General features: G+C 44.6%; 3 protein-coding genes across 3 annotated transcripts; 1 reads left to right on the top strand and 2 right to left on the bottom strand.

Annotated features, from left to right (window-relative positions):
• Positions 1 to 2,328: 2,328 nt before the first annotated feature.
• On the top strand, positions 2,329 to 2,490 carry CLUP02_07685 (uncharacterized protein; the record flags this gene model as incomplete). Its single annotated transcript, XM_049286678.1, has 1 exon — positions 2,329 to 2,490. A coding segment is annotated over one exon (162 nt), but the record flags the coding sequence as incomplete, so codon positions are not given.
• A 748-nt stretch (positions 2,491 to 3,238) lies between these two features.
• Positions 3,239 to 6,120, bottom strand: CLUP02_07684 (uncharacterized protein; the record flags this gene model as incomplete). Its single annotated transcript, XM_049286677.1, has 14 exons — positions 3,239 to 3,368; positions 3,448 to 3,482; positions 3,544 to 3,661; positions 4,051 to 4,142; positions 4,223 to 4,380; positions 4,444 to 4,515; positions 4,614 to 4,693; positions 4,906 to 4,987; positions 5,054 to 5,124; positions 5,306 to 5,382; positions 5,445 to 5,485; positions 5,739 to 5,796; positions 5,855 to 6,015; positions 6,093 to 6,120. The coding sequence occupies 14 exons, from the start codon at positions 6,118 to 6,120 to the stop codon at positions 3,239 to 3,241; spliced, it is 1,203 nt and encodes a 400-aa protein (XP_049143820.1).
• Positions 6,121 to 6,579: 459 nt separating this feature from the next.
• Positions 6,580 to 11,484, bottom strand: CLUP02_07683 (uncharacterized protein; the record flags this gene model as incomplete). Its single annotated transcript, XM_049286676.1, has 1 exon — positions 6,580 to 11,484. One exon carries the CDS (start codon positions 11,482 to 11,484, stop codon positions 6,580 to 6,582), a length of 4,905 nt encoding a protein of 1,634 aa, XP_049143819.1.
• Positions 11,485 to 12,120: the final 636 nt, after the last annotated feature.

The following is a 12,120-nucleotide window of genomic DNA, read 5'->3' as shown; positions in this document are numbered from 1 at the left end:
AGGCTATATAACCTCTTAAAGTAATTAAATAATAATAATATCGAAATAGGGGCGCTAAAGTAGTTAACAAAAGTATATTACTAATACTAAATAAATACGCAGAGCCTACGCAAATTTAAGTTTAAATTGCGTAATAAGCTTAACTTTAACTAAGAAATCGTTATTAATATTTTCTATTTAAATAGTTAGTTAGTACTATATATAATTAATATAATTATATTTTTCTAAGTAGGGCAATTCCTTTAAAATCTATAAATAAAAATACTATAAGTAGCCTTATAAAAAAGCTAGATTGATATATACTAAGGACCGCTAGATAGTATTAGAACTAACGCTAATACTAGTTTTAAATTAGTAAAATTTAAGGATAATACGACGGCTTATAGTATATAGCTAAAAATTATACTCGTTAAAGCGCACTATAGTATTAAAAAGGTAGAGAGGGTATATTAGTAGTTAAAAAGGGCGTTTAGAATTATTAAAAAGGAAAATCCGGATTTTATTAATAATAAATACCTCTAAATAATACTTAAATACTATAACGATATTATAAGGCCTAACGGACTTATACTAACGCTATTAGTATTTAGAATATATCTAAGAACGACTTTAGCCTTGCTACTATTACTAAGTATAAGCTAACGAGCCTAAGTAATTAAAAAAGTAATACGGGTATTATATAAAATAAGCATAAGAAAGTAAGTTAACGAGGTAATTATTACGCATAATAAGCCTAATATAGGGGATAATCTAAATATACCGTTAAATTCGGATATATAAATATAATATAAAATTACTTAATAATAAGCTAGGCTATATAAGTTAATTTTTATTAACGAGCGCTTTTATATAGTCGCGAGAGATTATAACTAGCCGCTTAAAATATTAATTATAGTAGTTAGACCGTATTATATAAATCCTAACGAGGTAATTTCTAATTTATAAAAAAAAAAAGAGCTAGGGGAAACTATATAACCTGCGGCAGAGGTATAGGAAATTATCCTTAATAAAATCGTTATAATAATACTAATAAATAACGAAAAAGAGGAAATTATTAAAAGGGTACTAATACTATTAATAAGACGTTATAAAAGACTACGATAGTAAGCCCTAATGTAATAATTTATTACTAATAACGAAGTAATTAATACTTTTTATATAGTAAAAAAAAAAGCTAATTTTAAGCTAGTAGTTAAACTACGTAAAAAAGGTATAATTATAACTATTAGAAAACCGTATAAGGGATTAGATCTTATTAAAGTAAATACTCTTTATAATCGAGGGGTCTATCGATTTATTTTATATAACTTAGAAAAATATATAAACCTCTATATATTTAAATTACGAATAGTTTATAAAATTAAAGGAAAAGGAATACCCTAGCCGTATAAGAAGTCTAAATACGTAATTTAGAGATACGGCGATATTAAAAAAGCGACGCTATTTATATAATTACTTATTATATAGTGCTATAGCTAACGATTAATAATAATATTAATAATATTATTACGGAAGAAGGGATACGAGATTTAGAGCTATAATATTACCTAGGCTTATACCTAATTAGCTACAGGGCTCATAAAGAAAATCCTAGCCTATTTACTAAAAGAAATAGCTAGTAAGTACCTAAAAAGTACGATTATTAAAGTACTTAAGCTACTATATAGGCTTATAAAATCGGGCACTTATTAGTAAGCTACTTACTACGATTTTTATATTAATTAATTATTAATAGTTACTTCTACGTACGACTCGTACTTATTAATTATAGAATATAAAAGCGACTAATTTAGGATTATTGGAATATAGACTAATAATATATTAGGCCTATTCGATATTAATTTTATAAAAAAAGAGGATAAGGAGCTCTAAAAAGCGGGCTTCGTAGCGAAGCTAAAAGAGGTCTTTATAATAAATACCCCCTTAATATTTAATAATAAGATTCTTATAATTAAAAGGGAAACCGTCGTTTTTTAATAAAAGGGGTAGGGTAAAAAGATTAACCTCGTTAATTTAAATATAACCGATATTAAAAAGTAGTATAAGGCTAAGCTCGCGCGAGGGGTATATATTATAAGTATTTATTAGCCTAAAGTAACTTTTAATTACGCTAAGGTAATATAAGCTATAAATCTAACTAAACGAGACGTTAAAGTACTTAATAAGCGGCTTAAGTAGTAATAGACGAATCTCGATCGAGGTTTTATTTACTACTTAATTAACCTTATAATTAATAAGCTCTACGTCTTTATTAATAAGTTATTTATAAATAATAACGACTTTACTTCGTAATTAGGGTATATTATTATCCTAGTTAATAAGAGTATAAGTAAGAGCGAATTTATTATATATAGTAATATAATTTACTACTTATTAACTAAAAATAAGCGGGTAATAAGAAATATATTAGTATTAAAAGTATATAGTATAGTTAACGGTATTAACCTCTCTTACGTAATTTTAATAACGCTAAGGAAGATTACTAATTAAATTAGCTTTCTACCTATTTTAATAGTTATTTATATTAATTCCTATTTATTATATAAATACCTCGTTAAATTAGGAACGATAAAAGAAAAGAGGCTTATAATCGATATTATAGCCCTTAAGTAATCGTATAAAAAGCATAAAATACTTAAGATTCGTTAGATTAATAATAAAAATAACCTCGTAAACGCTTTTATAAAAGTAATACTAAATAAGGGATTAGAGTAATTCGTAAGTAGTAAAAAAGCTACTATATAAATAAAAAGATAGGTTATATAAAAAAAATAAAAAAAAGAGAGAAAAGGAGATAACTTAATAAACGGGCCTAAGGTCGAATTATACCTCTAACTATAGCGGTTAAATTAAAAAAAAAAAAAGAAAATTAGTATTGGATTAGAAATTTAATTTAACCGCAGTATATAGCTAACTACGTAGGGGCTAATTAGGGGCCTTATTTATAATTATTATAGCTAGCCTAACTTATAGTTAGAACCTCTTTTTTACACTTATTACGTAGATATTTATATAGTTTAATTAATCTCTTCGTTAACTACGGTTCGAACTAACTACCCTATAATAGGGATACTAATAGGAATAGATGATAGTAGCTTACTATAAAATCTTCAAGCCGTTAAGGGGGAAAAAAGTGAGGCATTGAGGAAACTCTCGACGAAGGGGCAGTATACTACCGCGAGTCTAGCAATGTTTGAATGGTATCGAAACTTAATTCGAAGCAGGGATTGTTAATAGGTCAAATAGAGAGACCCTCATGAGCATTGAGATACGGCTCAATGTAAATGTAGGACATCCCCCGCATCGAACAGAATAAGAATGAAGACATTTGAACAGCTACGTATTGTTGCTTCGCAAAGTCCTCACTCCTAGAAAATCAAATGTTGGTCTTGCTACGGAAGAGCAATTCGAATTTCTTGAGGGCAGAGTTCCGTTTTGGGATTTTACCCCTGATACAACGTGCCAGCGCCAAGCCCCATAGACTAACGAAAAACGGTGTCGATTCGGTACGAACCGTATAGAACAAGTGGTGCGGTTTGTTACGTGACACGATTGCCGACCTTTTGGCAGCGTCAAATCGAAATTCTGGGTCTGGTAGAGTTGAGCCGGTAGGGTGTTGAAAGTGTTCTTCATCGCGAGTTGAGTCTGGTGGGAAATACCCCTGGGTGATTCAAGGCACTTGATGCGCTATATACGCTTTTGAAAACAGCTCAGTTTAATCTACCCGTAGAAGGCTTTTTAAAAAAAAAGGTGGCGGTCTTATCTCGAAAGCCACGCTCTGCGGAAGAAGAAAAACCTTGTCCTACCACCTATGAAATCTAGAGCGGTGGAAGGGGGGATTAGTGAGCCAATGAGCGCCGTGATGGATGAAATGGGCTCGGCGTCGGAGGGGGGTGCGGGCGGTATCACAACGTCGATTTATACAATTTTGACTTTTTGGACCACGGGCCTAGAACGTGGTCTACCATATCTTGGATCGATATCGTTGTGTACTACCTACGAGTGTGATTGAAAGGAGGGGTAGACGAAGGTCTGCGAGGTAGCTTGTACATTGATCGTGGGAATTTTGTGGCGTTTAGCTTTTGGGGTTTGAAGTCTGTGGCATTCTTGGCTTCCGTCTCAGGTGTTTTGTATACTGAATCCTATAGACGCCTTGATGGTTTCAGCGGGCATTGCTTTTTCGAGATAGTCCGAGGCATAAAGAATAGGCATTGCGATTGACACTGGGATGGAAAGCTGTAGAGCACGCCTTCTTGGCCGGTGTCTTGTCGCTTGGTCGAGCACCATTGCCGTCACGGAAGTTGACGATGGACGCTCTCTTCAAGTCATGGCTAATTGGAGTGAACTGAAAACTTAGCTTTGTAAACTTTGGCCATACGCCTACAAAGGTATGGTTGTGTGTTAAAGACGGTATTATCTTAAGGAAAGGCGAAATCGGCAGACCTGCTATGCGAATCGTGATGCGAGTTTCTGTTGTTATTATAGTTGCCGCTAATTTTGACCGATACTTGGAGTCTACACATTCTGTGGAGAAAGCTTGATGATATTCTTTTTAATTGCGAAAGATGTCAGTAGTTTCCCCTTCCTTGTAGAGCCTATTGCGCCGGGTTTACATGGCGTTTTCCTGAGCCATGTCGCCGTGGAGTTGGAGTCAGTGGCTCTGGAGAAGACCCAAAAGAGGATGCGATTAAACCTAGCACATCGCTACAAGTCGGGAGTCTGAGTCGACCCGGCGGTTATTGGTACTCAGGTAATAAAGATGAGGGCATCGAAATGGGTAGTCGGATCACGTCGCGATATTCGATGAAGTGTGATCAAATATCATATACTGATCAAGAGAGCACGTAAGAGAAAGCGACACTCAGAGAGCAATATTAGTAGAGAACGAAACGCCAAGAATCACACCTTCCATATGCGAAAACGGCACTGGCCTTGTCTCTGAATTCATGGCGACATGTCCGCATGGCTTGCGTCTTAGACCGATGTTCTGGCCCAAAGGACATTGAAAGAAGGCATACCTAGGTAAAAGCCGAGTGCCGAAGAAATGGCCTACTGGTTCTAGATGGCGGGCATTGGCCGAGAATGACCGTCATCGAAGTAGTCGACCCCTCGATCGTATTTGTTCTGCACGTCTATAAAGATGCATCGATCGTTGATCGATTGTGGTGGCTGTCAGCCACCGAAAGGCTAAAAATGAGCATGCGAAATACTAAGCAAGCATTTATCTACTACCACTTCGGATCCTCCAGGTGTTCATCCACGGACTCGGTGATGCGCGACAATGGCTTCGGAATAGACAAGCTACATTCCTTGTCTCCGTAGAGCTGGGTCCCCTGCGATCGAGTCCATTACGGCCTTGCCAAGTATGCCTTCGACGAGCGTCTAAGACGATGTGGCGAAGCGTAACTATACCAGGAGATCGGGTTCGAACGCTGCTGAGGTACTACCCAGATGAGTTCGGCTTTCCAGTACTTGCTCGGATTAACTGGGCCAGGTTCATGACTGTTCTACGAAAGCTGAAGCTATATCTTCACTCGATCGCGATGCTGTTTTATGACTGATGGTCTCGCATTCTCTCCATCATGACAGGGCGGAAGCGGAACCCCATTGAGCGATTCACGTCGCTACTGTATCTTCTTCCTTGGCATATGACCTTGGAAGAAGTTGAAAAACTGCAAAGCTCGCTAGCTCTTCGGATTGGCAGTGGGCAGGGGAATGTGAAAGTCAGACTTCTCTACCGTTTGATGGGCTGACAGCTGACTCGAGTATGATGCTCCGTTGTATTCCCTCATCCTTCTGAAAGTGTGAAATACGTCAAAACGTGGTTGTCAAATGCGCTCGATTTGTTCTTCACAGTATTTGGTTCTCGCCTCAAAATTGATTGACTTCGCCGCCGGGTCGCACAAAAGACTCTGTCGATGTTGTGGCAACTGTGTGGTAACGCGGCATTCTCAAGTTTTGGAGTCGCAGTCATTACCAAGTCGTAACAGTAGCTTTCATTGATTTTGCAATCTTCTGTGGAGAGAGCAGAGCAAACCGGTCAGGGAAATCGATCGAATAGCCTGAACCGGTAAAGAGATGATGACGCGAACTGCGTTGATTTTCAGGCGCCAACGACATTCAGTCCAACTTTCATTTCCATAAGAATGAAGCCTCGTTGCTGTGTAAAAGTAACTTAAGCGCAGCCGCCTCGGTTTTAATGGGGGCCATAGGCCAAGGACCAAGTCAATGATGGTACGAGTTAAGAGCGAAGTCACACAATACACACATCGGATTACATCGTCGATGAGAAGTGGGAAGGGTCTTTCTTTCGTATCAAAGTAGCCTACACACAAACGGGGACAGAGGATCCCCGTAAATCATTGAAGAGAAAGAAGAAGAAAATAACTTTTGATGGTATTCGAGCCCAAGGATCCGCCGACACCCCTTTTACCCCTCGCTCCTTTTTGTCAATCAAGTCGTCAAAGACTCCGTATGTTTTGAGTTTCGTTTGTATTCTCGTCCGCCATTAGGTTTCGTTCCGAATTTGTGCCCACGCCTGCTTTTTCGTTGTAAAGTGAAGATTGAAATGTCCGTGCTTTATGCCCACTTGGAGAAATCGACGGATTCAACCAGAGCGTCGAGTCCGTTTGCTGGTGAGACTTCCGTGTCGTTGGTAGTGGTAGATAGCATAGAACTCCGGTGGCTGGTCTGCTCGCTGGTGCTCGTGAAAAAGGTCGCGACCGAGGACCGGCGCAGACTGCTGAAGCTGTCGCGTACATTGGCCGCAGACTTGGACGCATCTGCGCCTTGTGTTATGAGGTGATTATTACCCAGGACTGCGCCGCCCAGTGACGAAGGCGGCGGCGAAGGTGTCGAGATACTATTCAAGTGGCTCAAATGAGGATGCGACGATTGGTGGGTGCCGGCAGTGTTGTTTTTGGGGCCGTGTTTGTCTCGCAGCTTCTTGATCTCTCTGAGCCTGTTGCGCCAAGAACTGACATGCTCGCCACCCTCGCGGTTTGCCCACACCAGACAAAAGACGGAGGCATTGAGGGCCAGAGGCCGGATGAATCCTGGTAGAGCCCTCAGGCTGACCATCTTTGTCTCAGAGGCCGGCGAGATTTCGGGAAAGCCGGGTTTGCTCATCACCTGTACTTTGTAAAACGGGGGATGCTTCCCTTCGCTCGGCGGGTTTTCTCTGATAGTGAGGAACGATGCTCTCGCCTCTGGAGTGATGACGATGTTGACGTAGTTGAACTCACTCGGGAACGTGTCAAATCTGAAGGGCATGCCAGAGTCGTTGAAAATGATGTTGACAAAGTCGTTGCCAATGTGCCGCTTTTTCATAATGACTTGAGGGTCCCGCTCGAGGTTGGTGGGCATTTGTGTGATGACATGGAAAACCATTTCGGTTACCTTGTCACGCCAGCAAAAAGTGTACTCGCCATCGGTGTCGTACTCTCTGTCGAGTCCTTGGGTATTGAATTTGGACCCTTTCAGCCTCGTCAGAGCGCCTAGACCGTTGAGAAAAGCCACATAGTCGCTGCTGCCCGAGACGTTGGCAAGAATCTCCGTCTCTTGTGTTTGGCCTTCACCAATGTATACCACTCCAACCTTGTGTCCGTCTACGGTGGAGTTGCGGTCAAAAAGACGAACCGTTCTTTGGGTCGGTTCATCGTTGGGGAGAGGAATAGGCCGGGCAGTATCCTGCGTTTGAGGAGTTGAAGTCATCAACTGCACCATCAAATGGCTGGGAAGGATATTGTTGTTCGTCACTTGGCCATCTCTCGAGACATCAGAAATGTACTGGGCTTGGTGGGCTGGGCGTGGTCGGAAGTTCTCGTGCACAATGTAGGAGGACGTGCCCGATGGTTGCCGCTTCGTTATCTGTGACCACCCGGTCGTCGTTGATTGCTCAATCGTCACAATGCTGTTGCCCATCAACCATCTTCGCTTCAAAATCTCCCCGAACCGCTCCTTAGTAAAGAGAAGGTCCTCAGAGGACTCGTCGGCGTCAGCGTAGGCGACCCTTTGCATGAAATCAAGCGTGACAAGTGCTTGCTCTTCAGGATTCTGTCCACCGTCAACGTCGCTGAGCAGATTCTTGGCTATCCAGCCGACATGGTTGGCACGATCTGGAAGCTTCAGGGCCAAGAACCAGAACGTGATGACGTGGTACGCCAGAGCATAAACATACTGAGGCAAATCGTCTGCAGCATTCGGATGTAAAAGGTCCGAGGTGGACCCCGTCGGTGTTGCTGTTTCGCTGTGTAGGCTGCCTCGTTGGGTTTGCTTCTTGTCGCGCACGTACTGGAGATAGCGAACGCAGATTCCAAACACGATGCGGTACTCGTCTTCTCGGAAGTTGACATAGAGGTTTTGCATTCTGCTCAAACAAGCGAGGAACTCCAAAATATGCATTGCGACGTGGGGCTGTGTAATGATTTGTGCCATCTTCTGCAACATCTGTACCAACGTTTTGCTGGTGGACAGAGGCAGCTCGTGGCAACAAATTGACAGCGCGTGAATGCAATACTTTGCGCATCGCTCCCAGGTCGAAATGCCCTTGACAAATGCTTGCACGATCTCGTCCTCTTGTTCCTTTTGGAAGTACTCGTGGTAGCTGAGAATCATTGTCAAGGTGTGGAATAGACAGATAGCGACATCAGCGCGTCGCAGACTTGTAGAGTTTGGCGGCTCTTGGAAGTTGTTCGTCCTGATTTGCTCGCATGTTACTCGTCGAAGCTCTTGAATTTGCGGCACCGCACTGCGGAAAATGGCGTGGTTGGTCAATTGCGAGGGCAGATGAACCAATACCATGCTGTAGATCTCCCATTCGCTGCCGCTTTCAATGATGCGAACAATCGTGTTAAGCCAAGAGTCCATATTTAATGCGATCTGCTTCGTCTCCACGGCGGATGGTTCGCCTTCTTCGGTGGCCTCCGGCTCTAGGTCCTCGACGAATGATACCAAAATAGGGCTCGCAATCGCCGACGGGGACTCAGGCAATGCCTCAGGGTCAGGCAGCGCCCAAAGTTGTTTGTACGGATAGGATGATTTTGCCCCGCTGGCGGAGCGGATCGGAAATACTCTCTCTTGGGTTCCCGAGCTACTGAAGGATATTCCTCTCGTAGATCGGGAGACAGCGCCCATGTCGGCCCTACTAGGTCTTGAAGGTTGAGATGCGTCTTCAGAATGCTTCTTCGCCCGAGAAGAAGCTGTGTGAAGCAATGCTGCCGCGAGACCGTCAGATTCTGTGTCGCTTATCAGGAAAACTCGATTTGCCCAATCCGCTCGAAGTCGGAAAAGTAGCTTCATGGCAGTCAGCCGGGCATCAGTCTTGCAATGGCTTGTTTTCGCGATATTGACCAGTGTGTCAAACAGTTTGAGGGTCTTGGGTCCGTCCAAATTCATACAACGCATGAATAACTTGACGTATCCTCTTGTCACGACTCCGGAAGACGTGTAACTCTTGGGAGGAGTCACTGTTTCGCCACCTACAGGAGTCGTTGGGCGAGACGCAGACGAGGCGATGGGCGATAAGAGACGATCATTAACAACAATTGTTCTGAGCGTGTCCGTAATGTAGTTGAAGAGCTCCAGATCTGAGGAAACGGCGACAGAAACCATGAAAGCCACTACAGACTCAAGCACCAGGAGGTTAGTTTCATCGGCAATATTGTTGAGAAGGTCCTTGATCAGATTCGGAACGCAGTCGTCGTCGCCGAGCCCTTCGCCAATAAGGTCCAGCATATCATAGGACTCTGTTACGGCCTGGAGAGATAACAGGCGGGTCTCTGAGCTGCGACTCCTGTTTGCGTAGAACTCTTTAAGAACCAAAGCCAGATTCTCTTCCCACTGTAAGTCCGAAGGCGAGCAGCATCTGAATTCCTGGAAGTAAGTGAGAACGCAGCGCGCTGCCGAGTCTGGAAGTCTAGTGTGGATATCGATGAAGAATCTTATGATGATCTGTCGCGGAATGAAATCACCCGACTTTTGCGCGGCCAACTCCTCCAGGCGCGTAATGAGCTTCAGCAACTCGATCCCTATTGCGCCGTCTGGACGATCCGGCTCATTTGCGAGGGCAACCATCTCGCTGTTGACGAGAATGCCCGACGGTGCCTTTTTGGAGCATTCTGCGGCAATGTTCAAAAGTGTCGACCAATCCTCCTCAACGATCAGATGGTGGATGTTACCGGCGCCATCCCGGAAAAGAGAATTGATCAGCTTGAGAACAGCACAATGAACTCGGCCGGAGTCGGTGCTGTGGACAGCTGCGACCAATCCATCAAGGAGGAGTGCAAAAGGCACGGGCGGATATCCCTTCTCCGTGCTTTTCGTCAACAGCTTTTCCAGAACAGCCAACACGCCCCGAATATCTCTCGTGTCTTTCCCCTTGCTGGTTCCATCCGCTGGAAGATTCCGTAGTAGGTCTACAAGCACCCTCACTGCTGCAGGGCCGTTGTGCGATTTCAGGAGAATGGATATTGTGTGCCAAGCGATCTTGGACAGGCTCGGCACGAGGCAGAAAATGGAACCCAGAACCAGGACGCACTCCTTGAAGCTTGCAGTGGGCAAGGCACCGAACGTTACGATGGTGTCAATGACGTTGATGGACGCTTTCAGATCCTCTTCGATGGTCGTGGTAAGACAAACGGCGACCAGGACTTTCATGAGATCAGTCATGGACTTTTCGTTGGCGACGTTGGAGCTGAACTTGATAATGTCGCCGATGAATTTGAAGAGCTGGTGCAGGTTCTTCTCTTCTCCAGCGGCAGAGAACCTTGCCTTGCCAGCGTTCTTCTTGGCATCACGGCTAGCTTGCTTTCTTGCCGCTTTGACTGCCTGGTAGGCTTCGCGAAGCCACACTTCAAGTTGCGGAATAACTTGGTAGTCGAACCCAGATAAGTCGCGGCCGTGGGCAGTGAGGTCTTCAACTGCAGCGAGTTGCAGATGAAAGTCGTTGGCGTGAGCCGGGGCCTTGAGAGTTTCAAAGAAACTTTGACGCTCCAGATCGGTAGAGGCCTTGTGCTTGACGCATTCTGACAAAAGTTCCCAGCCAGCAATTCGCTCCGCATCTGATTTGTTGGACGCGATCATTGTCTTTGCAACATCCCATATTTCTAGCACTGGGTTCATGGGGTGTTCCGCGACGGCAAACCTGAGTGAGTCGGCAGCAGCAACACGTTCTCCGACGGAGCCGTTGCCGTTTCTCAGCACCTGCAAGGACTCCATATGGTTCGGCGACCATCCGCTAAGGGTTGTTCGAGTGGCGTTGACGTGGTCGGCAATGGGCGACAGGATTGAGGAAGCGGACTTGAGGCTCGGCGGAGGGGATTTGGTCAATTTGGCGCCGGTCAGACCCTTGAAAACGCTCGCCAGGCCGCTCGGGCGACTCGAGTCTGGCGAAGAGGGCGCATCTCCTGGCGAAGGTGACATGTGCTCGTCGGTGTGATCGGACTCGGGGTGATTGCTTTTGGGCGAGACTAGGCGACGGAGCATGTTAGCTATGTTGTAATGCAGCAAACTTCATATCGGCTTGAAGCGTCGGATAGCGAAAGTGGGTTGATGTTGTCATCGGTGTTGCGAATGATGAGGATACGAGTCTCTGGGTGGTCCACAGCTTGCGGTTTGTCGATGGTGAGGAAGAACAGCAGCGGTATGGTGTTTGCGGACGACCACCTTACTCACAGGCAGAATGGCTTTCAAATCAGCTGGAAAGGTGGCAGCAGGCAATCAGAGAGGCGCCACGGTCTGATGCACCCCATTCAAGGCGAGGCCGACGAGGCGAGCTACCTTACAGGCAGGCCAGATAGTCGATAGTCCCGAAGTGGAAGTGGGAGGTGGAGGGGGCGGGCTCGCAAAGCGTGTGAGGGTGAGCAAGGCCCCCGGCGCAAATGGAACCAGTTGAGAGCTAGCGAGACGGCGGGAAGAGAGGACGTCGGAATGGTTGCCGATGGGAGCTGACGAGTGAACAATGCCAGTGCCAAGGGTGCGGTGCGGCGGTCCTGGTTCGTAGAGTTGTTGTTGGAGCCGGGTGGGAGGGTTGAGGGTTGATCGGGTTGTGTGCGTTGTGCCAAGTAGCGGAAGTTGCTAATGCGCTATCACGACATCACATCGCATCGTGGGCCTTTGGAG

This window comes from Colletotrichum lupini, chromosome 4 (genome assembly GCF_023278565.1).
Source record: "Colletotrichum lupini chromosome 4, complete sequence".
In the NCBI taxonomy this organism is placed as follows: Eukaryota; Fungi; Ascomycota; class Sordariomycetes; order Glomerellales; family Glomerellaceae; genus Colletotrichum; species Colletotrichum lupini.
This window is presented reverse-complemented; position numbering and strand designations above follow the sequence as displayed.